The sequence below is a fragment of the Nothoprocta perdicaria genome, unplaced genomic scaffold (genome assembly GCF_003342845.1).
Source record: "Nothoprocta perdicaria isolate Ctin4 unplaced genomic scaffold, notPer1 scaffold_170, whole genome shotgun sequence".
Classification (NCBI taxonomy): domain Eukaryota; kingdom Metazoa; phylum Chordata; class Aves; order Tinamiformes; family Tinamidae; genus Nothoprocta; species Nothoprocta perdicaria.
In genome coordinates, this window is record NW_020454872.1 from 1561915 (window position 1) to 1589538 (window position 27624).

At 52.2% G+C, this 27624-nt stretch overlaps 2 protein-coding genes across 2 annotated transcripts; both read right to left on the reverse strand.

Moving 5' to 3' along the window:
* Positions 1 to 1521: 1521 nt before the first annotated feature.
* Positions 1522 to 24789, reverse strand: GNAI3 (G protein subunit alpha i3). Its single transcript, XM_026036032.1, has 9 exons — positions 24561 to 24789; positions 12376 to 12418; positions 12117 to 12258; positions 11046 to 11203; positions 6074 to 6202; positions 3604 to 3733; positions 2931 to 3084; positions 1949 to 2158; positions 1522 to 1868 (listed from the first exon to the last, which is right to left on the reverse strand). The coding sequence occupies exons 1-8, from the start codon at positions 24676 to 24678 to the stop codon at positions 1968 to 1970; spliced, it is 1065 nt and encodes a 354-aa protein (XP_025891817.1). The 5' UTR covers positions 24679 to 24789; the 3' UTR covers positions 1522 to 1868; positions 1949 to 1967.
* Positions 24790 to 25532: 743 nt separating this feature from the next.
* On the reverse strand, positions 25533 to 26789 carry GPR61 (G protein-coupled receptor 61). Its single transcript, XM_026036070.1, has one exon. It carries the CDS (start codon positions 26787 to 26789, stop codon positions 25533 to 25535), a length of 1257 nt encoding a protein of 418 aa, XP_025891855.1.
* Positions 26790 to 27624: the final 835 nt, after the last annotated feature.

Genomic DNA, 27624 nt, shown 5'->3' on the forward strand with positions numbered 1-27624 from the left:
CAGCTCCGTGGGAATAACGCTGCTGCCTTGAGCAGGGCTGCGGAGCGCGGCTGGGAAGCGCCGACGGACACRGGGATCCGTGCTCCGAGCCCCGCGTGGGTGTAAGAGACGAGGTGAGCGCTTCCACACGCTGCTACGTGGCTGAAGAGCACGGAGGGCTGGCCAAGAGGGAACTGCTGGACACTCAAGTAAACCTGGGCAAAGAAATCCAGGCCATATCCACCCTCTTAGAGCTGTTACAATTGTGCACGGGTGACAGGCAGATGTTCATACATCAGATGCATCCCGAAATGCACCAGTTTGGCAGGGCTCTATTTCTTCAGCATCTCTGAAGACAGGCTACATTGGCATCCTGCACCAGCAGTCCAGAGCCGTCATTTTTCCATCAAGCTGGAAAGATGACATGAGACTCGTGCTATTAATAAAGCAGCAGGCTAAAAAATCTGCCAATAATCCCGACAATGACTGATGGCTGCAGCTTCCCATCCGTGCCAGCGCTGCCCGAATCCTYGGGAGCAGCAGAACTGGCTGCACACGCGGTGCCAACATATTATAAAGCACAAGGGACCTGTCCCCTCACTGACACCCACTCAGCACCCRCTGCCTCCCTCCTTTCCTCCACCCAGACCCCCCCAAAGAGGGGGAGATTTCTGGGAGAGTTAAGAATAAACYAGGGAAAAGGCTAAATTGTTTCCTCACCATTTTAATACTGCCAACAACTATAACAGATTGAAACTGTACACGTGACAAAGTGGGAAGAGAGTCTCGATGCGACGGTTCAGCAAAGGAATGGACTGACTGGTTAAGAACGTTACTACAGTAAAAAACAATGGCAAACAGGAGTTTGGCACCACATATACAGAGTAAAGGCATGCGGTCAATACAGTTTCCAAGTCTCTGAACAGAAAAGGCCGTGGTAAATGCAGAACGAGGTGCATCCTTTACAAAATTGCCCACTGCTTTAGACAAAAAAAAAAAAAAAAAAAACACGCAGGAGAATCCAAGTGGCCGAGTTAGTAGCTCTGTAGCAGCATTGACTTCCCATCCAGTTTGCAGCCCCGTGTTCCACCTCCGCAGCCCAGGTACACATTCCCCAAGAAGCTGGTTTTCCACCTACCACGCCAGGATAAATCCCAATTTCAGCATCAGCATAAACCACATCTGCCCCCAACTACAAGCTCGAAAGACATTTTTTAAATCCTTCTACAGAAGCTTCTTTCAGAAGCCTCATGGTATTTGTAGCAGGATGGTAACGAATTAGACATCAGAAAAAGCCGAAGCTATCACTGTAAGAGCTCTAAGGATCCATTAAGTAGTTGCAGAAATATTAAATTCTGACCATACCAAGTGTTAAAAACAAAGAGTTCCTTCTAAGAGGAATACTTTCTGCATGATCTGGTCACATGTGCATAGTTAAGTGATTTTTTTTGTTTTTTTTTTAGTTTTATTTTTAAAACAAGATTTGTTTGCAAAGAAATAAAATTTAGTAAAGTTATAGTTTTCTTGATGGGGGAAAAAAAAATAAAACCCTTAAAAACAGACTAGTGGTGGCTTGTTAACCAAAGGAAAGAGAGAAAGCTACATATTGAAGGCCTGGAATCCAGCACCTCAACTTCACAACAGCTGTACACATTTGAGAGCAACGCCATCCAAGCGACGCCTGGATGATCTAGTCACACTAACAGTCGTTCCACTTCCATCTAGCTTCAACATCCCGTATCAATTTAAAAAAGGTCCCTACTACAGAAGATTGTGCTAAAGAATGCAACGATTCCGCATGCTGCTTGCGTCCCCCGGCTGCTCCTCGTGCTTGTGGCCGTCCCCACGAGGCAGCGGAGCCCGCTTCTCCAAACGCCCCGGCGTCAAAGCTGCAACGAGAACAGCGAGCGTTAGGGAGGCACCGGCAGCTCCACGTGCTCGTGGGAGCAGCCGAGCAGCTCCCTTTTACCTCCTTCCCCCAGCGCTCCTCAGTAGAGCCCGCACTCCTTCAGGTTGTTCTTAATGATGACATCGGTGACGGCGTCGAACACGAACTGCACGTTCTTGGTGTCGGTGGCGCAGGTGAAGTGCGTGTAGATCTCCTTGGTGTCTTTCCTCCGGTTCAGGTCTTCAAACTGACATTGGATGTACGCAGCTGCTTCCTCGTACGTGTTGGAGCCTGGAAAAGATTAGATCCCTTACTTGGGCCAGCAGCTCGCAGCGGAGAGTTTTGACACAGATCTTTTAAGCACGTATTAAGCCGCTTGCAACCATCTGCCTTATCCAGCTACAAATCCAAATCCACCGTTAACCCTTTCTTGTAAATCTGAATTCTATTCCCAGCTTCCGGCCTGGGCGGTGACCTTGGACAAGTCATTCACTACAGCAACGCACGGACTTCTTCCCACTGCAGCCTCCCTGCCTGGAGATGGGAAGCACCATTTTGGAAAACACCTGGGAGATCTAAAAGGGAATATCTATCTAAATTTCTATCTAAATATCTAAAAGGGAATCTAAAAGTGGGATCCTGTATAGTGGGAAAGTTATATATTAGCAACAACAATGCTTCAAGCTAAAAACCTGCAGTTCACATTAGAAGAATTTAGAAAAGAACCTAAAATCAAGTTTAATTAAACACTGCCCTAATAAGATGTAGAAATCAGAGTGATCTCGACTTGCCTAAGTGCAATGCCATGAAATGTCTGTGCTATCCATATTCCAGGCCACAAAGCACAGCAACAAATGCTGTTCCGGATAACAGACACACAAAAGCACATCCCTCCTCAGAAACGGCTCTATCAGCTAATTGGACAGCCCCAAAACAAACCAAATTAAAGGAAATCAGCAGGAAGAGAAGCTTTTAGGTTATCTTGTATCATGCAGGCTTTAACTGACTCATTTCTGGTCCTGGTGACACAAAAACCCACCCAGTTCCACCAGCCCAGCCTTACCTGTGTACTCTGGATAGCAGATCGTTAGTGGGCTTTTCTTAATCTTTTCTTCAAAGAGGTCCTTCTTGTTCAAGAAGAGAATGATGGACGTGTCCGTAAACCATTTGTTGTTACAAATGCTGTCAAAGAGCTTCATGCTCTCGTGCATCCGGTTCTAAAAAGCGAAAGGAAGACAGAGCTGCATCGTTCTGGAGTCAGGGGAGGATGGGGTAGGTGGAAACCTCGCTTTTATTTTTTATTACAAAAGACTAAAGTCTCAAGCGTCACTGCTGAAACACCAGCACCAGCCATCGCTGCGGTAACTTCACGAGGAAGAAGGTGGCCCTGAGCTGAGGTTTCTACACGCAGCAGTTTCTGGGGCAAGACGCTGCAGGCTGCTGCAAGGCAGCACTCACCTTTACAGCGCTCCTGCCAGGGCACTTAGCAAAACAGTTGCCCTGCAGCAGCTTTCAAGAGAAGCAGCCAAGCAAACAGAGCAAGACAGAGACACAGCCCCCACCAAGGAGACAGCAGAGCCCCACCAGGAGACATCGACTCCACCGTCTCCTTGGTGGGGGTCACATCTCTGTCTTGCCTGGGTGGCTAAAAGAGCCACCCAGGAGCTGGGTTGGCTCCCACCTTGTGTGTCCTGAGCACCCCGTGGCCAGGCAGCAGTAGCTCCTCAGGCACCTACCATCTCCTCGTCCTCGGCCAGCACGAGGTCGTAGTCGCTGAGGGCCACGCAGAAGATGATGGCTGTCACCCCTTCGAAGCAGTGGATCCACTTCTTCCTCTCCGAGCGCTGGCCACCGACATCAAACATCCTAGGAGAGGCGGAGGAACCATCTCAGAGGCTTTGGAGACCCCCCGACACCCACCTTGTGCTACCAGGCCTCACGTGGGATGGGGTCCAGCAATGGAGAGGCAAAGGCAGATACACAACTTCCAGCAGCAAGGCCAAAAACTCAAATTCAAGTTTGGCATACGTCACGAGGACTCAGTAGATATTTATAATATATTTTAAATCTTTTTTATTTCTTTTTTAAACTATTTCAGCAGGCAGAACTAGAGGTTCATGTGTGTCGCTATCCAGAAGGCTGCTGATTCCCTCGGGCACTTCTCCTTCCTTCCCAGGCTCCTATTTCCTTAGCAACAATCTATTTGCTTGACTGGACTCCAAGCACCTACTCATCAGCAGCTCTTGCAAGTAATGAAATCTGTGCCTGCCATGGGATTATCTGGAACACGCTACCTGCATGGTACTATTAGGACCCAGAGAAAAAACGACAAGGTTAAGCAACAGTTATGTATTAAAAAGGAGAGTGTAAAGACTTCAGAAGGAATTAGAAAACTTGCATTTCTGCCCCCACTTGCCCAAACTAAAGCAAGTTTCTTGGAGAGTTGCAGCTGAAGTACTTGGAGGAGGAGCAGCACTATTCCTGCCTAGGTTCTGATGGGCTGTGACTTGATTAAATTAAGTCGAATACAAGTCAATGTCCAGGAGCTGGGAAAAACATCAACATCAATTTGTTATCAAAGCAGATGGACAAGAGAGAAACTTCCCAGCGTGGTCACAAGCAATATAATTTAATAATCTCTAACGAGGGAGCCAGGAGGGCAGCTCAGCTAACTCCAACCTTCGGTGCAAGATAAACCATCCCAAGAGACTGCAACAGGAAAGAGGAAAACCTATATGAAGCTACAGACTATTTACTTCCCTTGTGTTATTTGCCATTTTCCTCCACTGTTAGAGTGGAGACATCTGGAAAGAAACAGCATCCCTGACAAGTCTGCTTCCCTGAGCTAATCCAGATGCGAGTCACAGCGGTACTAGGACTACCTTAGCCTGTTATTAATGCCTGGGATCCAACATCAAGGCTTTTGCTGCAGGACAGCCAGCAGCTTCAGGGCTTCAGACACATGAGTGCTTTCCTCCGCGGGGCAAATCGCTCCGAGATGAGAGGCCTGTGCCCCAAGCTCAATTCCTCCCTGAGCTCCTCCAGGCACCCTCAGGAAAGGGAAATTCTCCATTTGCGATGGGGGCAGGCCTAGGATTCAATCACTTCACTTTAAAYGGAGGGTTAAGGGTGATTAAACAGAGGACAGCCGTTACCTCCAGCTCACTCTTCCATTTGTCAGACACGATGCCTTCCAAGCACCACTGCAGCTGGAAACACTAATCCCGGTACATCAGGATGGAAGACAGGTTTCTCCCAGACTAACCAGCCACTACATAAACAGCCCTTGATGCAAAGCACTTCAGCGTGTTTGGGTAAGTGAGTCACAAGTTACAGATCAGAACCCCAAACRCTATCATTCTCCCCCAGAAGCGTGCAAACAGATCAGGTTTGATAAGCAACACTCAGATTTTGCTGAAAGGAAACAGAATTTTGCCAGAGCAAAATCTGTTTCAAACCGTTGTCCAACGCAAACTGGAAATAAGTAAACAAATGCTTATTTAAAGGCCTTGAGCAAGAAGGATTTGGCAACATCGCTATAGGGATGGGGAACTGGCCCAGGACACAGACACTGCGTTTTCCTACCTCCACTCGGCAACACTAGTGCCCAGCAAAGAGGGCTCGTGGCTCTACGCGGGCAGCGCTCGGGATCCGGAGCGAGGGTTTGCTAAGGAGCGGATCRAGGGAGGAGAGAGCTGAACTAGGCGCTAGCAGCTGCTATGTGAGTTAGAGGGAGCTCCATTAGTGATACTTAAGGGACACTGCCAAGGCCAGGCTTAATCCCCAAGCCCTTTAGGGCTGGGATTTGCATGCGGAGAGGGAGGACGGCCAAGTCCCAGGCTCTGCAGCGTCACACAAGGGCCCTCGCTCCCTCCTGCACATCTCAGGCAGGGCTCTGTCCTCCACGGCAAAGGAAGGGGTTAAATCCCAAACTCCAAAGCCAGCCAGTGTCCTTTTAGTAGGGTTTGGCTCCGGGAAACAAGCAGTCAAGTACCTGTGTGCGTGATCCCGACATAAAAGCAGCTGAAAAGAACAGAAGAAGGCAAATAAACGTCAAAGTGGTACCCGCAGAGAGCGATGCTGCCGCAGAGGGAGTTTAAGGATGGTTCAAAGGAGGGGTTTTGCAGTGCAGGGGGGCAACCCACCGCCCCCAAGCACTGAAGAAAGTGCTGCAGTCCCTCGGGACGAGCAGTGCCCTTCGCTTACTTGAAGTACAGGTCCTTGAAGGTGAAGTGAGTCTCCACGATGCCCGTCGTCTTGACTCTGGTGCGCAGCACATCCTGCTGAGTCGGAATATAGGTCGGCTGGGATATTCTATCCAAGTCATTGAGGTAACTAAACCGAAAGAGACAACACAGGGAGCGCTTTTTTCAGTCTGCGTGCTAGTCATGAATCTTTTATAAATTGCAGAAGAAAGACAGCACCGAATTTATTCACCTTGGCCACACATTATAGATCTCAAACAGTGTCCCCCCCCCCGCCCCGCCCTATCCCAGGGCTTTTTCCTTTCACCCTGTGGCTTGTGCTGGGAAGAGCTCGGCTAGGGTGGGAGCAAAGTCTAACAACAGGATAGCTCAACAGGGAGGGACTGCGGATGCAGGAGCCCTGCCAAGCCCAGTATCTCTGGGGGCAATGTGAAGTCATKGAGGTCTCCTGCATTGAAGCACAAGGTAATAAATCTAGTCTCACCCTCTGTGGTCCCCCAGCTCAGCCCAGCCGGAGCACATCCCCTTCAAAGCTGGGCTCGTGGCACCCGAGAGTCACACGTCACCTGCGAGCAAGCTGTAACTCCTGCTCTAACTTTCTTCTGTTAAGGCCTTCTGCTTCCATGAAGCAAGAACGTTACTTAATCCAAGTGCATTTGGAAGGGACTGCAAGTGCCGGCCTCCTTCATGTCCAACAGGGTTACTCCCAACTGCTCTGGCCCTGTCAGCACCAGCAGTGTTTTATCTGACACCGTATTGCAGAGCTGTGAGATGCTGCTGACTCCTTAGGCCAAAGACACCAGCAGATGCTTGAAAAACACTGACCTACTTTCTGAATCCCAGTAGGATCCAAACCTTCCTTCTTGTCCCCTGCTTTGCAGGGTGCAGCTTTCCTCAAAAAGCCAATGTTTGCAGGGGGGTTTAGCCTMTAATTCACACTCGGGTCAGTTTTAGTTTCAGTTTGGCAAATGCTGCATCAGTTCAGAAATATTTCTGCTGAGGAAATAACACACCCAGTTTTTCTTCTCCTATCAGTATTAATTTAGCTAGAGGGACTAGCTGCAAATGTATTTCAGCCTCGCACCAGACCACAACCGCCCTAGCAACAAAACACTCTGCAAAAACAAACCCCAGCACACTACAGAGCAGAAAGCAAAGAAATGAAACGAATTAAACCACAGCATTAACAGTGAGTACTGRGGCCTGCTTGCTCAGAAGCTAATGGAGGAGATGGAAGCGCTACCCAAAAACCAACCGGGCAACTTTAAGCAGCTGGGCTTTGCGACAGACCGAATCGCTTAAGCGCTGGATGTGTGAGCTGGAAATGATCTCTCTGGAGCTGCCAACTTGCAGCATCAGGAGTTTGGACTGTGACGCTGTATAAAACTGCTCAAGTCTTTCTGAGCAGCCACCGAGGAGCGCCCAGACTTGGGCAGGCTCCATGAGGCGGGTTTTTAAGCGCCTCCCAAACGCTTGCACAACGAGCAGCGGAACAAGCTGCATCAGGCAAAGCCGAGCGGCACTGCAAGGTCCCTTAGCAAGAAAAACGCCCTCTGCCAAGTTAATTCCAGGAAGATGAAGGATAAATAAATACAAGATTCCATGAAAAGATTTAAGCAGTTGGTGCACAGGGGTTTTCGTGGTACTAAGAGCTACTCGATGCTTTTCACATGCCACTGTGCAAAGACAGGCTTGCAAAATTGTTTTGCACCCTGGAAATTACAGTATGGGCACAGAATAAAAACTGCTGACTGAAAAGCCTAACTCATGTTTGCCTTAGTGACCCTCCAAGCTTTTCCAGGACATCCTGAGCACTGCTGGCACTGCTTCAGTTCCTCCATGTGCAAGGATTTGTGGTTGCAGGCTGCTCAGAAAACCCATCGGCTTCCAAATAACTCGAAAGGGGGGACTGATTTCTCCCCGCTCTGCTCAGAAATCCCGACAGCAGCGGCAGGAAATCCCGGGGCAGAGCGTGCTCAGCTGGGGCAGGTAGCACAGCTCCCCTCCTCCATGGGCTCTCATGAGTTAGGCATTTTCCTAACAATTCCCTCYCTTTCCTTTAAGGGCTGGGAAAAAAAAAGTACTTCCAAGGCCAGAAAGGAACAGCCCAGAGCTCTAAGATTGGCACAAAGCCCTTATTATGAAAGACTGTCCCCAGCGAGAGGGCTGGCACTCCAGCCCAAAGGGACAGCAGATATAAGCCAGGGAGGGACGACAAGCAGCAGGTTTGGGCATTCAGGTGGTCTCTGTTTCCCCCCACAAACATGACGCTTTCCAGGAAGATTATCCAAAGAGCACGTGCCAGGCGGGAGCCGCGAGCAGCCACGTGTTGTTCCCACGGAGGTTGATCCAGGTCTTCCTGCAGCGAGAAGCAGAGAGGTGCAGCCCGGGTGAAGCTCGTATCTAAATATTAAGAGATCCGCTTCCTTCCTGGGAGCCTATGTCCTCCTTCCCCTTATGCCTAGCTGGATTTTGACAGATGACATTAAGCAAAGCTGAAAGGGAGGGATCCGAGCAGCATCTCCGGCAAGTGCCAYCTTTGTTAATTTGAATGCTCATTTGGTGCAAGAGAACCTAAAACTTCCAGCCACGATCCCAAGGTGATGCTACTCAAGTGGGAAAACACAAGAAAGCACCAGGATCCGAGCAAGAGGACAAAGCCCTGTAATCTCTTACTCGAGAGCAGAGAGAAGAAAGAAATAAAACCTAGATTTCTGTGTGTTTTTTTCACCCAGCATCACGAGTGTCAAGAAACTCAGGCCAAAATTGCCACGTGGAGCCAGACGAGATACATCAGAAGAGAGAGCGGTTTGTCAGAAAGCGCTAATYGCCTGCGAGCCTGCGACCATCACCTACAGCACCGCAGGCTGCTGCCTGCATTAACTCTGGATAAGCAGCAATACCAGCAAGTGAGATAATTTAAGAGCATTATCTGCTTACCTACATCGCCAAACACCATCTTTTTGGTCTGTGTGTGTGTGCTTTGCAGCTAATAAACCAAGAACAGAGATGGGAGCAGAGGGCCCCTTTCTCAAAGGGCAGTTAAATAAAGAAGGCAAAGCTGCAGCAGTGCAACAAAACTACAGATGTCTGAGATGGGGCATGGGGCAGCGGGTGGCACAGTTGCAGGATGGCAACGCAGAGTGGGCTGCTACCTGCTCATCCACATACACTTTTAATCAGCCACATTTCTACACCGAGTCACCCTGTTCCTTGGAAAGCAGGAGGAAACGCGCAGAGCCCGCAGGCCTCGTCACCTCAGTGAGGGTCCCCTGAGCTCGGGCATTATCAGCACCCTGTCCCACGTGTCCCATGTGTCCGCTGACTCCGGGCAGTGCCACGCGGCAGGAAGAGGCTCTCGATGCAGCCCAGCTCTGCCCCGGGCACTGCCTTGGCTCTCGGCCACCGCGGTGCCGCRCGACGCTGGTCACGGCGCCTCCTTTGATAAGCGATCGCTCCTCACGGGTTCCTCTCTTCCTGGGAGTCTTGCAAGAGGCCCCAAGATCCAACGGGGAGCAGGGAGCAGCACTCGCTGCTACGCTCATTTTCCAGCCAAATTTCAGCCCAGAAAAGCAGCAGTTTGGAACAGGGCATAAACTTACAGGATGCCAAGACTCAGGACTGCCTGGGAGCAGAGCCGAAAGGAGGCAGGAAGTGGAACTGCTCTAGGGAAGTCATGTACAAAGCTGATATGCACGCGGTCAGCACCGGGAGGMGGCCTGTAAGACCCGCACCCTTTCAGCACGGACATGGGAAGCGAGTAACAGCTGAAAATGAGGCAGGCCAAGGCCAAGAGGAGAGCCGGGCCGTGTAGGCCTGACACGAGCCCGCCAGAACGACTCTTGGGAGCACGTGGGTCTGCCCACATCGGTACCAGAGGTGGGACACGAGAAATAAAGYGTCTGGAATTCACTATCTGAAAGGCAGCACGATGGAGCTGGCACCCACTAAACCATGTTTTCTCCCTTTCTCCACAGACCGATCCTTTTCTGTCCCGTTTCTTCCAGACCTGGCCCTGACTCTCTCAAAGCTAACCTAGACTCCCCCGCCAAGGAGCTTCCTCCATCACAGAGCTTCCTCCTCAGGCTCCCATCTATCTCATCCCTATGTCTTCTTCCTGCCTTCAATCCTTTGCTTGAGGAGTCCTTAATCTTTGCTTTGCCACCACCTTTTCATTAGGTCTGTCCTCTCAGTCATTTCTCTTCCCCTTCTCATACAGCTTTTTTTCCTCTTAAATCTGACGTATCTTCCTTGCACGATGCAAAGGCACCCAAGGGGCTGAGGAAGTCTCCTGCAGTCCACTCACTTACCTTGGTCTCCACTTACGACAGTCTGCCAAACGGCTACAGTTTTAGAGAAATTCTTGCTTATTTTCTGGTTAAAAACACTCTTTGTACAGAGAGAACATGCAGATAAGTGAGCCATGACACATTTATGGTTTCTTTATAAAGCACTTCCAGTAATTCTGTAATTGTTACAGTATTTGTTACGGCAAAAACTGGGAATATTTATTTGCCACTATTAGGAGATTCCCCCAGTAAAAACTGCAACTCCTGGCAAATTTGGTGTTTTAACTAGACACCATTTCAGGAGTCCGACTTCCTCCTGTTCTATCCCTTCCTTCCGTGGGGATAAACAGAGGCTACGCAGCTCATCATCTCCTGTAAGGATTTGTTTTACCGCAAGCGGACAAACTGTTCTTCCACTAAAACCAGATCTGCCTAGTGACAAAATAAGGAATGTATTCTTTCCAGCATACAGGGAAGAGAAACAACAAGAGGGACTTAGTCAGCGGAAGCACAAAGTGATCTCGAGAACCACATCCTGGTGAAAAACCAGAGCAGTTTTGAGGGAACACCTTTGTCATGAGAATAACCTGCTTGTTTTCTGGCTTTGTGAACTCYGGCGATTATTAACGGTTTCTCCCTGAATTCGTTAATGGTTTCTCCCTGCATTTGTTAATGGTTTCTTACTATGACGCCGAGTCGTTGAGCTGATACTCTCTGGATCTGCTGAAGCAGGCTTGGACGCCGCCGTCTCTCCACAAGCGCTTAATGACGCCGGCCAGCTCGGTGGTCATCACGCCCTCCTCCGCGCTCCCAGCCAGCACGAACAGCTGGCGGGCATCGTCCTGCACGAGCGAGGGGAAAATTGAGCCCACTTAGGATCTACAGCCACTTGCACCTTTACACAGCGGGGCTGAACCTCAGCATCTGTCCCGGTGGCAGCAGACACCACTTGCACAGCGCTGCGCCAGCGTAGCAGGCAGCATGGGCACCACAAATACACATTTTAGCAATCCCAAAACGCATATGACAATTCCTCTGGAACACTAAGAGCTTGCAAGAAAGCCAGTGCTTTATTAGGGACTAAGAATTATACTGTAAATGACAGTTCTAAACAGAAAAGCTTTATTACAGCACAGTGTTGTATTCTGTGGGAGCAAGAAAAGTCTCCGCTTCAAATCAAGATTGGGATGATCACAGGTTTAAAGCTTTGATAAACTGTGCTTTGTCTCAACAGCTATCAGCAGCAAAGGAGGCTGTGATTTCTTAATAAAGCATTTCCCTGTGAGATGAGGTAGACTCCGATGAGGATTTGAGTATTTTAGCTCCAGATCATGAGAGATTCTTCCCTGAAATCTTAACATAGGGCTGTATTTTCCTGTAAATTCGCACTGAAGATCTAATTGGCCCAGCTTAAAGACCAAGCAGCCCAGGGCTTTAACACACTCCAGGCACTGATGTCAGGAGCCAAGCAATTTTTTTTTTTTTTAAAAAAAGGGATATTTTGTTAAAAATTCAAAGAGTTCGGACTCAAATCATTTTTATTTCAGAGGAGGCAAAGCTGCTAAGTGTTTCATCTTTAATCTCAGTAAAATAATCCACGGTGTCCTAGTAATAATACATTACAGATTAAATGTCTTCTACCATATCTTTCAAGAAAGGTATTTCCACTATGAGGATGACTAACTGAATTTCTAGGATACATTAACATAATTCACAACACAAGCTGAGTCCAAGGGAAATAAATGAAATACTTACAGCTCTGGCAACTTCCCCAAAGTCTATCTTTAGTCTTCCCATGGCTCTTATGATCGCAATAATGGACTGGATAGTATTGCTGTAGACAACCACTTTATACTGTTTGCATTCTTCCTCTGAATAGCCATCCTCGTGAATAATCCTGGAAATAAAAAACCCACCAGGTCATCATTCCCAAGGGAAGCCAGAAGGTCCCCACAGCATTTCTTACTTCCCGTTGCACGAAAGGGCAGTTTGGACACCTGCTTCTTCCACTTACTTCATCTGCTTCACGATGGTGCTTTTACCAGACTCTCCAGCACCTGAAAAGCACAAAAAAAAAGGTCAGGTTAGCATTTATATAAAAGAAAACTGGGACAAGGACTTGTCTACCAGCCTATACATCACCTCTCCATTCAGCTGTAGTCCAAGGGACCCTAAAGCTAAGCACATAAACACCATCTGCTCCTAGCTACCATTACCCAGCCATGCAAGACAGAAACATTACTCTCAAATAACCAGGTGAAGGCAGAGCCAACAGAGACGAGTTCAGGAGCACAAGCAAATTGCTCCACAACTCAAGGTAAAGCAGTTCAGGACGTTAAGTCTGGCACGGTGACAGCAAAGGGAAAGCACCTTACCCCACCGCGTGGATTCCCTTGGTGCAGAGGGCTGCCTGTGATGATTCAAACCAACATTTCTGTTTCTTTGTGGAAAACCAGGCGCGTTCCCATCAGCTCTTACTGCAGCATTGCGGTAACAGCCCCAATATCTTCCCCCCGGCAGGGCAGCTCTTAAAGAACTGCAGCCAAATTCTACAAAGGTGCCTGTCTAGACTTGAAGCAGCAGCTAAAGAGCCTGTGAATCAGCGCCGGCAACATCTGAGACCTGGTTTCCTTCTCCCACCAACACCGGTTCCCAGAGGCAAGTGCTACAGCTCGACAACCCCGGGACCTTGGCACACCCGTACGCACCACCCACGCACCACTCAACACACGTTTTAATTGATTAAGTGTCTATTCTCTAGCAATTCCCACAATACAAGGGTTGTGTTTCTGGGAAAGGGACGATACGGGGGGGATAGGGGTTGGGTTTGGACACAAGCGCTTGGGATGACAAGCAGAGGCTGCAGCGCACGGATGGTCCGGAGCCCGGCCAAGCTCCTGCGGATCAATGGGGCGACCCTACCCATCTGCAGGACGCGAAACTCCATCACGGATGTTGCTTCCAAACCTCGGGGCGCTCACGGATTGTGCTGGAGGAGGTGGACGCCGGGAGCTCCGGCAAAGCGGGTCTGCCGTGTGCATGGGGGATGCACCTGGACGGCTGGAACAGCGGGTGGCTCCTCGGGGAGGCAGAAGCACCGCGGCTTCCACCGAGGCCTGCCGGAGCTGTAGGACGTTGATTCCTCGACGTCACRGAGCCGCACACCAAGAGCTCGCTCYGAACGGGCCCGACCAGGCGTCGCCTTGAGGGCTCCTGGGCCCCAAAGTCTCCCTCCGAGCTACGGGACAGGGTTTCCCGAGGCACAGGAATGAAGCTTGTCTGGATTCAGCATGGGACACGGGATACCATTTCCTTCCAGCACGAAGGCACCACACGTCCCAGCTAGTAAATCCTGGGATACGCTTTAGTTCATCAAGCCAGTTGGGGAAAAAGAGCAGCTTTGTGGAACACAAGCCCTTTCTTCAGGCTGTCACAAATTGCACCGCTGCATACCAAGCCTGCCCAAATTAACAAATTAAAGCCATGGAAAAGCTTTCTCTGGGAAGCACAACCTGCCCAAAAAGAGTTTCTCAAGCCTCTTGCAACACCCCGGGATGACAACACGGCATCCCGGGCACATTCCTGCATCCTTAATCCGAGGAGAGAGCCGACTCCTCGAAACAGCGCCACAAACAAGGAATGAAAGCAAGACTGCTTCATTAAAAATATAAATATTTATCAGAAAAAGTTTCCTGTTCTTACTAATTTATGGTGCTAAGATATCTTCTAGTAGGACCAATGTTTGGATGACAGAAGCTCAAGCCATCAAAAAGGATGACATTAAAGGAGCCAGAATTTAGACCAGGCCCATAAGCCAGAGGCCACCTTTAAAGCCATTTGAGAAGCACCAACAAGGAAGAAGSGGGCATTTTACCTCCAAACCTCAGGATCCTCCAAACTCTGCCCAGATCTGAGAGAAGCTACCGAGAGTCACATCCAGCCTGCGTGACGCTCCCTGCGGAGGCTGCTCCTAAAGGAAGCTGGATCCGACGCTCCCGGTCTCGTCCCCACCTCGGCCTGTGCCAGGGACACAGGGCAGCTCTTTAAAGAGCCATTTAAAACCGCTCGCCCTGCAGCTCCTGCCAGGCTGGCAGCTGCTTAGCAGGGACTTGGCCAACAGCAGACAACGTCTGGCCCAAAATGCTCAAAAAAAAGCATTAACCCTGCTCTGGTCCATCCCCCTGAGAGCAAAGCAACGTGTTCACATGCAGCAAAAAGCTTCCGCAGGCTCCGCTCTTGTCATGTGCCTGTTTTGCTCCTCATCTCCCCCACTAGGCCCCAAACTAGGTACAAAACCATTTGCATTTTAGTCTTCCTTTCCAGGTGCAGCTCTGACCTCTCCAGACYCCCCCTCCGCTCTTTGGCACCTGAAGTTTCTCTAAATATTTGCAGCTGCAATCGCTGGGTGAGCCACTATTGCTTTTTTCCCCAGGTCACTTGAATAACTGTAAAGGATTTGTATAACGAGCCCCATTTTGGGGCCAAATTAACTTGGGAAACAGCGCTTAATTCACACCCTTTCTTCTCTGCCAGGGCCCAGCTTCAGTTATTCTTAATATACACTCAGAGCATGGCTTAAACCTTCAGTCAAGTATCTCTGGTAAGGGAAAAATAAGGGAATTTAAATGCCACTGAAGTGCTTTTCCAGCCTACRGAAAGCTGATGCTCAGCATGAGAAACGGACAGGAGCGCAACTGGGTAGTGTTACACCTGAAATTGTCAGGGACTCGGCAGGGACAGCACCMAAGGACATGGAAGTAACAACTTTCAGAAGTTCAAACAACAAAAAATAAAGAAAAATAATCAGAAAATAAGACTCTCTTTTGCAGGATTCAAAAATATGGAAGTCAGGGCATTATTAGGACCTTTTTCCCTGGCAAAACACGGCAAGCTTTTCYTTTTGGCTTGCATTAGTCGCGCACAGATCACCTTTCGTCTCGAGAAACCCGGGCTGCCCTAATCAGGGATGCTGTAACTCGGTGGGAAAACTGCTGCTGAAATCTGGCTTCTCCCAAGCAAGCAGCAGAGAGGCTCCGTTCGCTCGGCGGCGGAATGAGGGGCAGCTCGGCTGCTCCAAAGCTGCTTCTTGCTCCTCTGCTGCACCAGCTCCTCCGCTGCAGGAGTTTCCCGCAGCAAGAGCCGGAAACCCCAACTCACCAGGTCTCTGCAGCAAGCGGTCACTTTTAAAACTATCGCTTCTTGATTTGCTCTGCTTGGGAAAAGGGGAGAAATAAATAGGAGGTCGAAGATGGCCCAAATCCTCCAGGAACAGCACTGAAGCTGTTCATTGTTTCGCAGCTACAAGCAATCTTAACTGCTTTTGCTAAAACGAGCTCAAAATTGGATTAATCCGTACTTCACATGAGGATTTTTGGTTCCCAATTAATGGGAAAAMGCCCTGCGGCGTTTGAAAGTTCTTAAAGAGAAAGCAGGACATTGCTGGAACAAATTCTTAACCAAAACTCAGAAGAGCTGCACCTGGAATAGGCATTAAAGGACAAGCAAGGAAGAGGAAAGTTGACAACCTGACACATTCCTCCACTGCAGCCTCTTGAGCTTGTAACTCACAGCTTGTGTGCAACTACACAGCTTGTGACTACAGCAACCGCCCCCGGCAGCCTGCATCAGCTTCGAGCAGCTCGGTGGGAGTTTGGCAGAAACTTTGCCAGGCCGCTCCTGAGCCAGAGCMATGCTGCAACCTCTGCTGCACAACAAGAGGCACTGGGGGTTGCTGGCGTTTGCGATATCCAACCTCAAGAGGCACCTCGGGAATAAGGACGCGGGAGCTGGAGGGCCACCGCACACCGGTGACAAGGGCACCGTCCTGCCGGGCTCCGTGCTGCGGCCCCAAAGCGCTGCTGAACTTCTTGCCTTCAGTGGCGGAACCCAAAGGGGTCCTCTCCTCTTTGGTCCCTGCGTTTGGGTGCAACAGCACAAAGTTGTCACGAATCCAGCACTTAAAAATACCAGGAGGACCATTGCGAGCAGCAAGCGGGAGCCATTCAGATACACAGTGAGCCCAGAGGATGTTATCTCCCTGATAAAGCAGATGTTTCCTTTTGTCAACATTGCTTCAGCCTCCCACCCTAGGCCGCAGAACACAATGATTTCCCTTTATGTGCAAACAAGCTCCAAAGATACAATTTTCCAGAACACTGCTCAGCCGGCTCGTTTTGCACCTGGAAAACAGCTCGGGAACAGCAAGGATCCTACTGCAGCGCTGGCTGGGCTTCTGGAGAGTAACGGAGCCCTCTTCTTTGCTAGGATTGAGGAGATGGAGGGTGATTTAACCAGCTTTAAAGCACTAAAGAGCAACASAGTTGCCAAGGCTGGCTAAGGATTAGGAAAAGGAGGAAACACTATTGAAAAAAGCAACAACGTTATCCCGAGGACATCAAAAGTTGCAGCTGCTGATGGAGAAGTGGAGAGGCAGGGGAACACCTGAGGTGGGTGGTTTGCCTACAGGGTAACACTGCTGTGCAGGCCAGGAGTGTTCGGGAGAGACGGTACCTGGAGCCGGTGTCAATGGAGAAGTCGCTTGAAGCCTTCACTGCTCCCAAAGAAAAAAAGGAATTGAGGAACACAACACTGAACGGGCAGGAAAGGTCCCAAGATCCCTGTGACTTGGGCAGGCCAAGCTGGGCTGTTCCTGCTGCCTTACCCGTGGATGCAACTCATGCATTTCCTCCTCTGCTGCTGCATTTAGAGGAATGTCCTGCAGGGAAGCGAGGCCAGGGGGAGGCAACGGGCACCCGGGGAAAAAATGAAAATGTTTCTGGCAGAAATAATCGGCACTAACGCTTGGAGGGCAATACTGGACAACCAGCATTGGGGACCAAGGCAGGAGCTGCGTGAAGGGGTCAGGACGATGCCCCGGGAGGGCAGCCAGCCTGCAGGACAGCGATGGAAGTGCTGGGGCCGGCGGCTCGGCCGGGCGAGATGTGCCAAGATGCTGGAAATTTCCACTCGCAGCCTCAAACCCCAGTCACGAGCACTTCAATCTCTGCTCCACGGCGTTTTATTTTCCACAGCAGCCTAATAACAAGCCTGTATGCAAAGCTGGGGAAAGAGGCAGCTTTAAAGACACAATTCAGCCRTCAATCCAGCTGAAAGGATTGTTTGTGCTAGCCAGAAAAATGAAGACTTGAAACCATAAATCTGCACATGACTCCAGCATTAACCCCTCAGTTCTTGACTATGTTTCATATGCTCATTTGGTTTGGGGAGAGCTGTTTTTTTCTCCCCCATATGTTTTCATTAGGGCATTAGCCTCATTTTACATGAAGGATTTGTGCATCCTAAAGCTGCAAGCAAAGACTTTTGCCCTGCTGCTTTAAGAATACATAAATAAATCTTCAAGTACTTGGCACAGGGATGGCATCTGCACTGGGCAGTGCCAAAGCGCCATCCATCTAGCAAAGAAAAAGAGCCAAGGGGTTTGTGCCAACACCGCGAGCAACAAGGAACCGGTTTAAGCTCCGGTAGCCTTTGAGGGAGGTGTTTTATCATCATGGAGCAGGACAATAGCAGCAAGAGGCTGGGAAAYGCCAGGTTGGAAGCTCCAACTCCAATCCACACCGGAGCTGGTGGTTAGAACCATCTCGTGACCATTCAGAACAGGATCCAGCTACACCCGGGCACGTCGCATCAATCACGACCGAAAACTGGGAAGCACCAGCTCGAGGGAACTCGCTGTCGACGAACAAGAACAGCCACAAGCAGATTTTGCTTCCTCCTTATAAAAATACTAAGGGAAAGTTTGATCTTAATGACTGTACATAATTATCCCTTCACAAGCTTGAGGATGAGYGTTTTGCAATCACCGATAGCCATGACGCGCACCGAGAGCAACTGTCGAGGCTCCTCCTTTATCCATCACACTCATCTTGCTCCATCTCTAATCTACAAGACAGCAGCTAAAAAAGCAATTCCTAAACCAGCTATTTCAGGTGATGCCAGCAGGGTGACAGCATTAGGTAACGCGACAACCCCAGCTCTAAGGGCGTCACTTTTCACCTCTGCTACAGAATAATYCCTTAAACTGAAGTCAAAAGGCTCCTTTGCCACAGCTCAAGCTCCACAGGCAACAGCCGGCGCTCCTGGTGTGCGCCTGTTCTCACCGTGCCCTATATAGTGCTCTTGGGAGCTGTTTAAAGGAATTGTGCCTGTTGTACAGCCGCACAGCTCACAGCCCGCTCGGGGGATGCATCTCCCGGCAGAAGATCAAGGGAACATCCCTCCCCTTGGCCTCCTGGGCCTCTCTCACCTCCAGGTTCTTACAGTGGGGCCTGTAATCCTTGGAAGCTGGAGGAACAGCTTTGGGTGCTGCACCACGTGGCCAGTGTGACAACCACCTGCCCTGGCCTGTTGCGGGAGTCTTCTGATGGACACACTCCGGAGCAGCTCCTGCATCCTCCGACTTCCATGTAATAATGATGCTCCAACTCCAGGCCTCCTTGGGCAGGAATCCTGCAGATGGATTCTTTCCAAAGGAAGGATTTCTGAGACACAAGGTCTGATCTATGCAAGCAGAGCAGCTTTGATATTGGATGAAGGTTTTTTATCCAACCCTTACATTTACTAGCACGGGTTAAAAAAAAAAACCAACAGAGAAGTGAGGGACAAATGGGAGATTCATCAGACAACTATCAAAGCCCAAGCAAATGGTGAGGCCACGGTGAGAAGAGAAGGGCTCGAATAAGATTTATTAGTTTTCTCTCATTACTATGAAGGTTTTATTTCTGTGCAACTTGTCTGTTTTTACAAAGTTAGGTRTCCACTGATTTTGATGCAGGGAGAACAGTCTTGAGCTCTTAAAAAGGCTTATAAAAACAAGCAACAGGGTAGAAAAGTTTCCCTCAAGGGAAAACTCCATTCTTTCAAAATGAGGGAACCTTYGGTGGCTAACACACAAAACTATGGAGAACCAAGCTCCGACCCTATCCAAATCCGAGGATCCGAGGATTTGGATTCAGTTTGTTTTGGATTTGGATCCGAGGATTTGGGTTCAGTTTCTTATTTGTTTGTAAAGATAACCTAGTCAGTGCCACGGAAGTAAGGAGAGAAGGTTAAATAAGTCGGACAAGCCACCAAACACCAACTGAGCAAACAAGAAATGAGAGACACGCATCTGATGTGGCCATCGGGGCATCAGCACTAGAACAAAAGGTGACAAAAGGCAACAGGAACAGGGCAGGGGGACATCCCTGGAGTCCCCCCCACCCACCCGCTTGATAAGGGAGCACTAGCACAGTAATCAGCACTCGTCACGCATTTCAAATGCAAACCCCATTCGAAGTCATTGAGAGACCCGTTAGATCAAACATGCGCAAGGAATAGGAGTCTTACATATTAAAAATAGGAGGAATAGAAAGYGCTTCCCCACCAGCAAGTGAGGCTCGTTAGGCAGCTGCTCAAAACTTAAATGAGCTGCAGGGTAATTAGAAAATTCCTCTTTGCAGCACATGCTCCTCTTCCAAGAAAAGTTATTTTGATGTTCTGCCTTTAATGAAACTTGAACCACGTCCAGAGGGCTCTTGGAGGATAGAATGAAATACCAATTCTCCAGCCGCTCGCTCCATCTGCAGCTTCGTTATATTTCTGCATTATAAACTGTCTGTCCGTGGAGGGAGGCAGGAAACACCACCGAGACGGAGCTTCTTCGAGGACCAGACGCACCTATCCCTCGCTGAGGTGGAGGTAGAGACAAGAAGTGCAAGACAAGAAGCCTCCAGGGAGCAGATCTGACCTGTTCAAGCATTTTCCTCTAGCAATCGGGCAAGCTGTTGTGATATTTTCTGCAAAATCCAGATGTCTCAGATATCAAGAGCATCTTTCACAAGCCGAGCTGGAATCCGAGCATCGATTTGACCTTGTTAAAAGCGTGGATTCGATGCATGCAGTAATTCCCACCGSTTGGTGGATCAGGCTAATTGAGGCATTTATTTTGTCTTAAGAAAGTGCAACTCAGGGCTGACCGCGACGGCTGCGTCCGTGAGAAACCCTTCACATGGGCAAGGGTCACAAGGAGACGCTGCCTTCCACGGAGCTCCAGACACAGCCCAGGGATGAGAGGGGAGAGCAGCTCCCTTCTGATCATGCTCATGCAGGTCCCATGAACCGACTGAACACGCAGCGGATGCCGGAGCAAATTTGCTATTTCAGCCCCTGTAGCTCCGGCTGAGAAGGGGCTATGGAGCCGCAGACAGGACTGCAGGACAACCCTATGGCCAAACGTGAAACATACTCCCCGTTTCAGAGCTATATTCCACCTGTTGAAGAGCATTAAGCAGCTCCACAACTAAAGAGCAGCCAAGTCTTACACCCCAACGTTCCCTCAGAGATACTGTCCAAAATAAACAGTTGTACTACCAAAAAAAGCTACTTCTGCTCGACTATATAAGCAGAATATTTGTAATTTCCCCCGATTTGCATCTACAAGATGCATCTTTCTGTGCTTTACCAAGACAGAACCAAATCTTACCGGACAGTGGTACTTGGGAAGGCTTGAGGGATTTGGGGAAGAAAGGAGTGATGCAGAAAGATTCAGAAAAAGCAGAGTTCTCCAGGAGGAGCAGAGACTGCAGTTTGCTTGGCTGGCTAGGTAGATGTAGGCTATTAAGCTATTTTAGAGCAAACTTACGGTTTTAATTATTTTGCATGAATTAGCAGGAGTGCTTGAACATAACTACAAAGAGCACCTAAACGCAGTAACATTTTAAGTGGCTGCGTAACGGTGCTTTTTAGGAACRAGCGGTTCAACGCTGGATGCATCCAAAGAGCTGCAGCCACGGAAACGCCATTCCAGAGCGGGAAACGACACTGTCTGGATTCACACGGGTACACCCGGCAGCGAGGGCTGTCACCTCATGTCACACCAAGCCCTCTGAGATGATTAATTCACCGGACACCCTAAAACCTGCTGGAGAGCAGAGCTCAGACGAGAGGGCACCTCAGCTAACCAGGAAGAGGTTCTGGGCCCTCCTACATTTTCCTGGGAAACCCCAGGGGTTCCTAAGYGAGCAGGCCGGCGTGTCGGTGCCTGCAGAGCGGCGGGATCCTGGGGGCAAAAGCAGAGCAAAGAGGTTGTGTTTAGTGCCAAGCCACGAGCGAGGAGCGCGAGGGGCCTCTGCGCAGCCTCCCAGGTGAGGCCGGTTGCTGCTGCTGCCGGGGACCCATGCGCACAGCCTTTTAAACCAAGAGGGCCCGGGGACAATAAGCCCATGGTAAGTGACAATTATATAACACAGACGGGGGTTGCTATGACCTTGGGCAAGTTGTTACTCAACGTTCGGGTTTCTTTTGTCAAAAAAAAAAGCACGAGTTACTCAACAGGCGGCATGGGGAGAGCGAAGCACTAGGAGGTTATTTGAAAGCCGGCAAACATAAACACGATTCCAGGATTCTTGTCCMGACACACGGAACAATCCCAGGGTTACAAGCAAGGGAGACCACCTGAGCCAGCAACTGAATTGCCTTCACCACCAAGAAAAAAAAAAAGAAAATGTGAGGAATGAGAAGGGCCTGTAATGGGATGTGTACCTGAAATCCCCTCTCCTTCCTCCTCTTTCCCAGGAAAGAAGAGGAAGATTCTGAACGAGGTGAGGAAGTACAGAGAAAAGCCTCCAATTCTGGGTATATTATTACCTTATTAGGAGCTCCCACCAGCCAGGTCTGTTAAAAGCTGCACAGACAAAAAATACCCTTTGTATAAGCAAAAATTCTCTTAACCTACATAACTCTGCAGAGTGCAAACTAGGCCAGTTACTTTAACTGAGCCACAGAAGAGCATATGGGCTCCAGAAGTCCATATGTAACCAGCGACCCAGTTACATAAACCACCACATGAACTCTTAACAAGTTAGTGATACGAGACACAACTTCTCCTAGGTGTTTTAATACTCTGCTCCAAAGAAAAATTGCTCAAATGATGGGGGAAAAAAGACCTTAAAATCATGAACTTTTCCATCAGCTTCTCACTGAAAGGAGCCACGATCCTATCGCAAATATTTCCTCCCTGCAATTCCCTGCTTTGTTTCACCTGCACATTACCAAGGCTGCGTACGCGGCGAGTACATTTCGGCACGATCCAGTATTCCTTTTAATCGCTGGCCATTATCCCGCTCGTTTTTAAAACTCAAAAACTTTGACATTTAAAGTGACTGCACAGTATGGCCAAGAACAAACCTGAYACCAGAGAGACATTTTCCAAATGAGGCGAGATACTGATCACTGCTTTACACAGAGAGCAGCGATCCTGACCACAGCGGCTGCTTGTGTCTTTGAAAGTCTCTCTCGTGTCTGGGTTAATAAACTTTCAAAATTATTATTGCTTTATCTTTTGCAAATTCCTTCAATTTTGTCATTTGCTAATGAAGAGGCCTAGCAATTTTAGACTCAAAACCTTTACGCCTTTTTACAGCCACAAGGAATTTCATGCTGTACCTCTTACAAGCAAAAACAAGTTTAAAAATATATATATTCTCCTGATAAGGATCACTTAGAAAGCAGAACTGTTAGTCAGCATGTCCCGATCTGACAGCAAAACTAAATACCATTGTTCCAGTCTGYGTGAACTCAATCTGTCTCCACCTGAAAGAGCAAACGTCAAAGTAACAACAATAAAAAGACATTAAAAGACAACGACCTACGCGACCAGATGGTCCTCCCAAATTTGCACTGCCAGTTCCTTAGCTCACTTGAGGTCACAAAGAAACAGAACAGGAATCTGCTCATATCCAGAGCAGTTTTTCCATGAAGCGGAACAGGAATCTGCCCATATCCAGACAGTTTTTCCGTCTCCATATCCGACTTGCCACCCAGCAAGGGCTGCTCAACAGGATTGCTTGCGCGTAGCCCAAATAGGGCAGCCTGTTTGCAATCCTTGCATATTTACCCACACAGAGAAGCGCAATAAAAAGACAGTTGGCCACTAAAGACCTTATTCCATTTAGATGGCTCTTCTGCTCCTCTCAAAAATGCACGAATGCATTTTGGTTGGAAAAAAAAATACTAGSGCGTAGAAATGACACTTCCTTTTGCAGCCGCTGTTTGCTGCACGCGGAGATCGCGCTGAGGTGGTGACAACACGCTCGGGTTTTATCTTTTTGGGCTCCTGCAAGCTCGGCAGAACAAGCTCTGCTACGGAAAAGCCAAATTCCAGCCTTGCTTCCTGTGCCAAGCCAGATGCTCTCATGAGACCTTTATGGTGGTGGCACAAGGCACAGAGAACCCAGTGCAATTATCACATCCCCCTGCRAAGGCTGTTCACACAGGGCAGGTGCCCGGAGAGCCATTCCCAGCCTAAAAAGCCAACTCCCGGACAAAAGGCTTTAACTTTATTACCCTCTTCCCTCCATGATGTGCACATTCCACCAGCAGCGGGAGGTTTTATAGTGATCTTTGTCACACAAGCCCAGAATACACAAAGAAGAAAGAAAAGGAGCAATTTCAGCAGGCAGGGCACTGTACGAAGGGGCACCCATCTAGCCCATGGTGGTGAGGGAGCAGGAGCAGCCGGCGCCTCCCAGGGCGCAGGGTCCCTCTCTGCAGTGTCACAGTGGAGCTGGCCTCTCCAAAGGGCCCTTCCCAGCCTCATCCAGTGGCTCAGGGCCCTTCCTACAGCTCGCCTAAGTCTCCCACAGGAATCCCAGCCCAGCCTCTCAATCCTCTGCACTTCTCTGTCCTGACACGCCTTTTGTCACCTCTCCTAACCCAACATCCTCCTAGGAAGCCCCCCTTCACTCCTTACCCCCCAACACCTTCCTACTGCCCCCAAGCCCCCTCTCCACCCCTTTAGAGGCCTCCCTCCCCAGCACTCACTCCCCAAACCCCAGCTCCCCCAGAGAGCCCTGCCCTTGCACCGCTCTCATCCCCTCTAAAAGCTCTCTAAAACCTGCGGCTCCGGGGATTCTCTGAGCCCTGCAAAACCCCACTGTCCGACCCAGAGGCTTCCTCGCCGAGCTGCAGAGGCCTGCGGGCCCCCTCAGCCGGCCCAGCTCCCCTCCAGGGCTCCCTCAGGCCGCCCAACCCCTTGCCCGGCCCTCGAGAGCCCCTCCAGCCTCCTCTCCCGAGAGCCCTCAGCGCCTTCCAAAGCCCAACCCCCCTCAGAGCTCCCTAAACTCCCTCGGGCCGCCSCAAACCTCTCCCCGGGAGCCGGATCCGCCCCCGGCCGAGCCCCAGGGCCCCGGCCCTCCTCACCGAGCAGCAGCAGCTTCACCTCCTTGGCCGCCTTCTCGCCGTCCTCGCGCAGGTTGCGGTCGATCATCTTGCTCCGCTCCACGGCCGCCTTGTCCTCGGCGCTCAGCGTGCAGCCCATGGCGGCGGCGGGAGGGGCGGCCGCGGAGCGCGGCCCACGGAGCGGGAGCGGGGCCGGGGCCGCGCCTCGACTCTCGCCTCTTCCCTCAGGCCGGGCGGCTCCGTGAGGCGGTTCCGGATATCCGGCGCGGCGACCGTTACCCGCCCGCCAACCGCCCCGGGGCGGCGCCGCGCGCGAGGCACGACGGGAAACGTAGTCCGCCAGCCGCGGCCGCGCGAGGCACGCCGGGAGCTGGAAGCCGCCCCGCCTCGGTGCAGCGGGGGGTGATGGGAGTTATGGAGGTCGCGCCTGACTTCCGCCTCGGTGAAGAGGGGCATGACGGGAGTTGTAGTCCAACGGGGCAGGAGGGCCTGTGTGGCCCCATAACTGCCCCAGCTCCAGCCACATAACCAGCCCCACACGCAGCCCCGGCCCCACAAGCAGCCCCACTCCAGCCCCACCACATCCCCCCAGGCTGCCCCCTCCATCTCCCCCAGTCACTTCCACGAGGGATGGAGCCCAGTGTCCCCCGCAGGGCCATGTGGGGCCACCCCCTCCCATGTCACTCACCATGGGGACACCAGTGACCCCCTAAAACCAGCCCCCCACGTCCCCCAAGCTCCCGCCACCAAAGAGAGGCAGGACTTTCACCCTCAAGGCCCAACATGGCAGCCAACATGGCAGCGTGTGGGGGGCAGGTCCCCGTGGCCACCACGTCCCCGTGGCCACCATGTCCCCATGGCCACCATGTCCCCATGGCCACCATGTCCTCATGCCCACGTCCCCGTGCCCACGTCCCCGTGCCCATCCAGGCCACGCACAACCAGCTCTCCTCTCGCAGCCGTGTTTGCCCCGCACCCGGCCCGGGCGGGCGCTTACAGCTCCGCTTTGGCCGCGGCGGCCACGTAGCCGCCACCGCCACCACCACCGCGCCGCGGCTCGGCCGCCTCGGCCGCCTCCTCGGCCACCTGGCCCGGGATGCGGAAGTCCACGGGCGGCTGGTCGCGCTTGGGGCTGCCGGGCCCCGGCGGTGGCTCGGCGGGGCAGCCGGTGCCCTGCAGGAACTGCAGGAAGTTCTCCTCGATGGAGCCCTCGCGGCTCGGCAGCCGCGGCTCGTCGCCCGCCGCCTGCTTGAAGAAGCACGTGAGGAGGCGGCCGAGCTCGCCGCGGATCTGCCGGTTGAGGCAGCCGTAGAAGAAGGGGTTGGAGGTGAAGCACAGGTAGCCCAGCCAGGTGACGACGGTCTCGGCGTGGCGCCCGGCCGGCGCCTGGGGGCTCAGCGCCGCGTACACGTGGAAGGAGAAGTAGGGCAGCCAGCAGAAGAGGAACTGGCCGCCCACGGCGAGCAGGATGGCGGCCGCCTTGCCGCCGGCGCGCTGCGGCGTGCCGCGCGGCGCCCCCGAGCCCGTCACCATGGTGGAGCGGCTGCTGAGCGACTCGGAGCGCCGGCGCGGCGTCTCCAGCCACGTGGGCGGCGGGCCGCGGTGCATGGCGGCCACGCGCGCCACCTTGAACATGCTGCAGTAGACCACGACRATGATGAGCAGGGGCAGGAGGAAGTAGAAGGCGGCGAAGAAGACCACGAAGAACTTGCAGTAGGGCCCGCGGCTCCATTGCAAGGAGCAGCGCCGGCCCGCGGGCGCYGGCGGCCGCTCCGGCGAGAGCCAGCCCAGCACGGGCACCAGCGAGGTGGCCACGGCCTTGAGCCAGACGCCCACCAGCACRCAGGCCACCAGCCCCACCGTCATCTTCACCTCGTAGCGCATGGGGTGCACCACGTAGTAGTAGCGCTCCACGTTGATGGTGGAGATGGAGAGGATGCACATGCTGACGAAGCAGACGCTGAGGAACAGGTAGACGCGGCACATGGCCTCGCCGAGCACGGGGCTGTCGAAGACGGCCGAGCCGGAGAGCATCTCCAGCGGCATGAGGGTGAGGGCGGCCAGGAAGTCCACCAGGCACAGGTGGAAGACGAAGACGAACTTGCGCAGCGCCGGCGTCTTCACGATGACGCTCATGACGGCCGCGTTGCCCACCAGGGCCGTCAGGTTGATGAGCAGCATGAAGAAGAGCCCCACGGACCTGGAGGCCACGTCCTTGGGCTTGCCGTCACCCGTGCCATTGTGGGGCATGGGCCCCGGCGAGGGCGGCAGCGCCCGCGCAGCCCTCGAGCCGTTCCAGGCCCAGGGCGCCGGCACGGAGGGCTCCATGGTGGCCCCCGCGGCCCTCACTGGCCCGTCGCCCATGGCAGGGACCGTGTGGCGGCGCCCGGTGCTCACATCGTCGGCGGCCCCGCGGCGGCGCTCAGCGCCCGCCGGCCTCATCTGCCGCCTTCCGGGCACCGCGCAGGGCCCGGCACCTACGGGCGACGGGGCGGCCGTCAGCACCGAGGGGGCAGCGTGGACCCCAATGCCACCCCCCTGCATCCAAGTACCCCGCCCCGAGCCCCCWCTCATTCCCTTGGGGAACCAGCAGCCCAGACGCGTCAGAAACCCAAAGTCTGGTGTTTCCGCCCCAAAGCCCCCGAGTGCAGGGACCGCCTGGGGCTCTGCTGAGCCTGGGGACATCAGGGTCCCTCCTGACACCCGGATTCACCCTTTAACCCCCACCCGGAGCATGCCCCAGCCTGGGGGCTGGGTGCCCCCACCCAATCCCCCGGGGGGAGCCGGTCCGTGTGAGGGGGGGGAGCAGCCCGGAGCGACCCCCCTGCCTCCCCGCGGGTGCTCCCCGGGCCAGGGCAGGGTGCCCGGGGGGCCCAGACGCGCCGCGCCCGGAGCCGCCGCCCCGCGCCCCTCCCCGCGGGTGCCCGGGCCCCTCCCGCCTTCCACCGACACTCGCCCCGGGCCTGGAGAAGGGGGGGGGACAGTGGGGACCCTCCCGGCCCCCCCTTCCCGGTCCCGTTCTCCCGTCCCCGCGGCGGGCCCGGCGCGGCGGTGAGGGGCGCGCGGAGCAGGGGGGCTCCGCCAT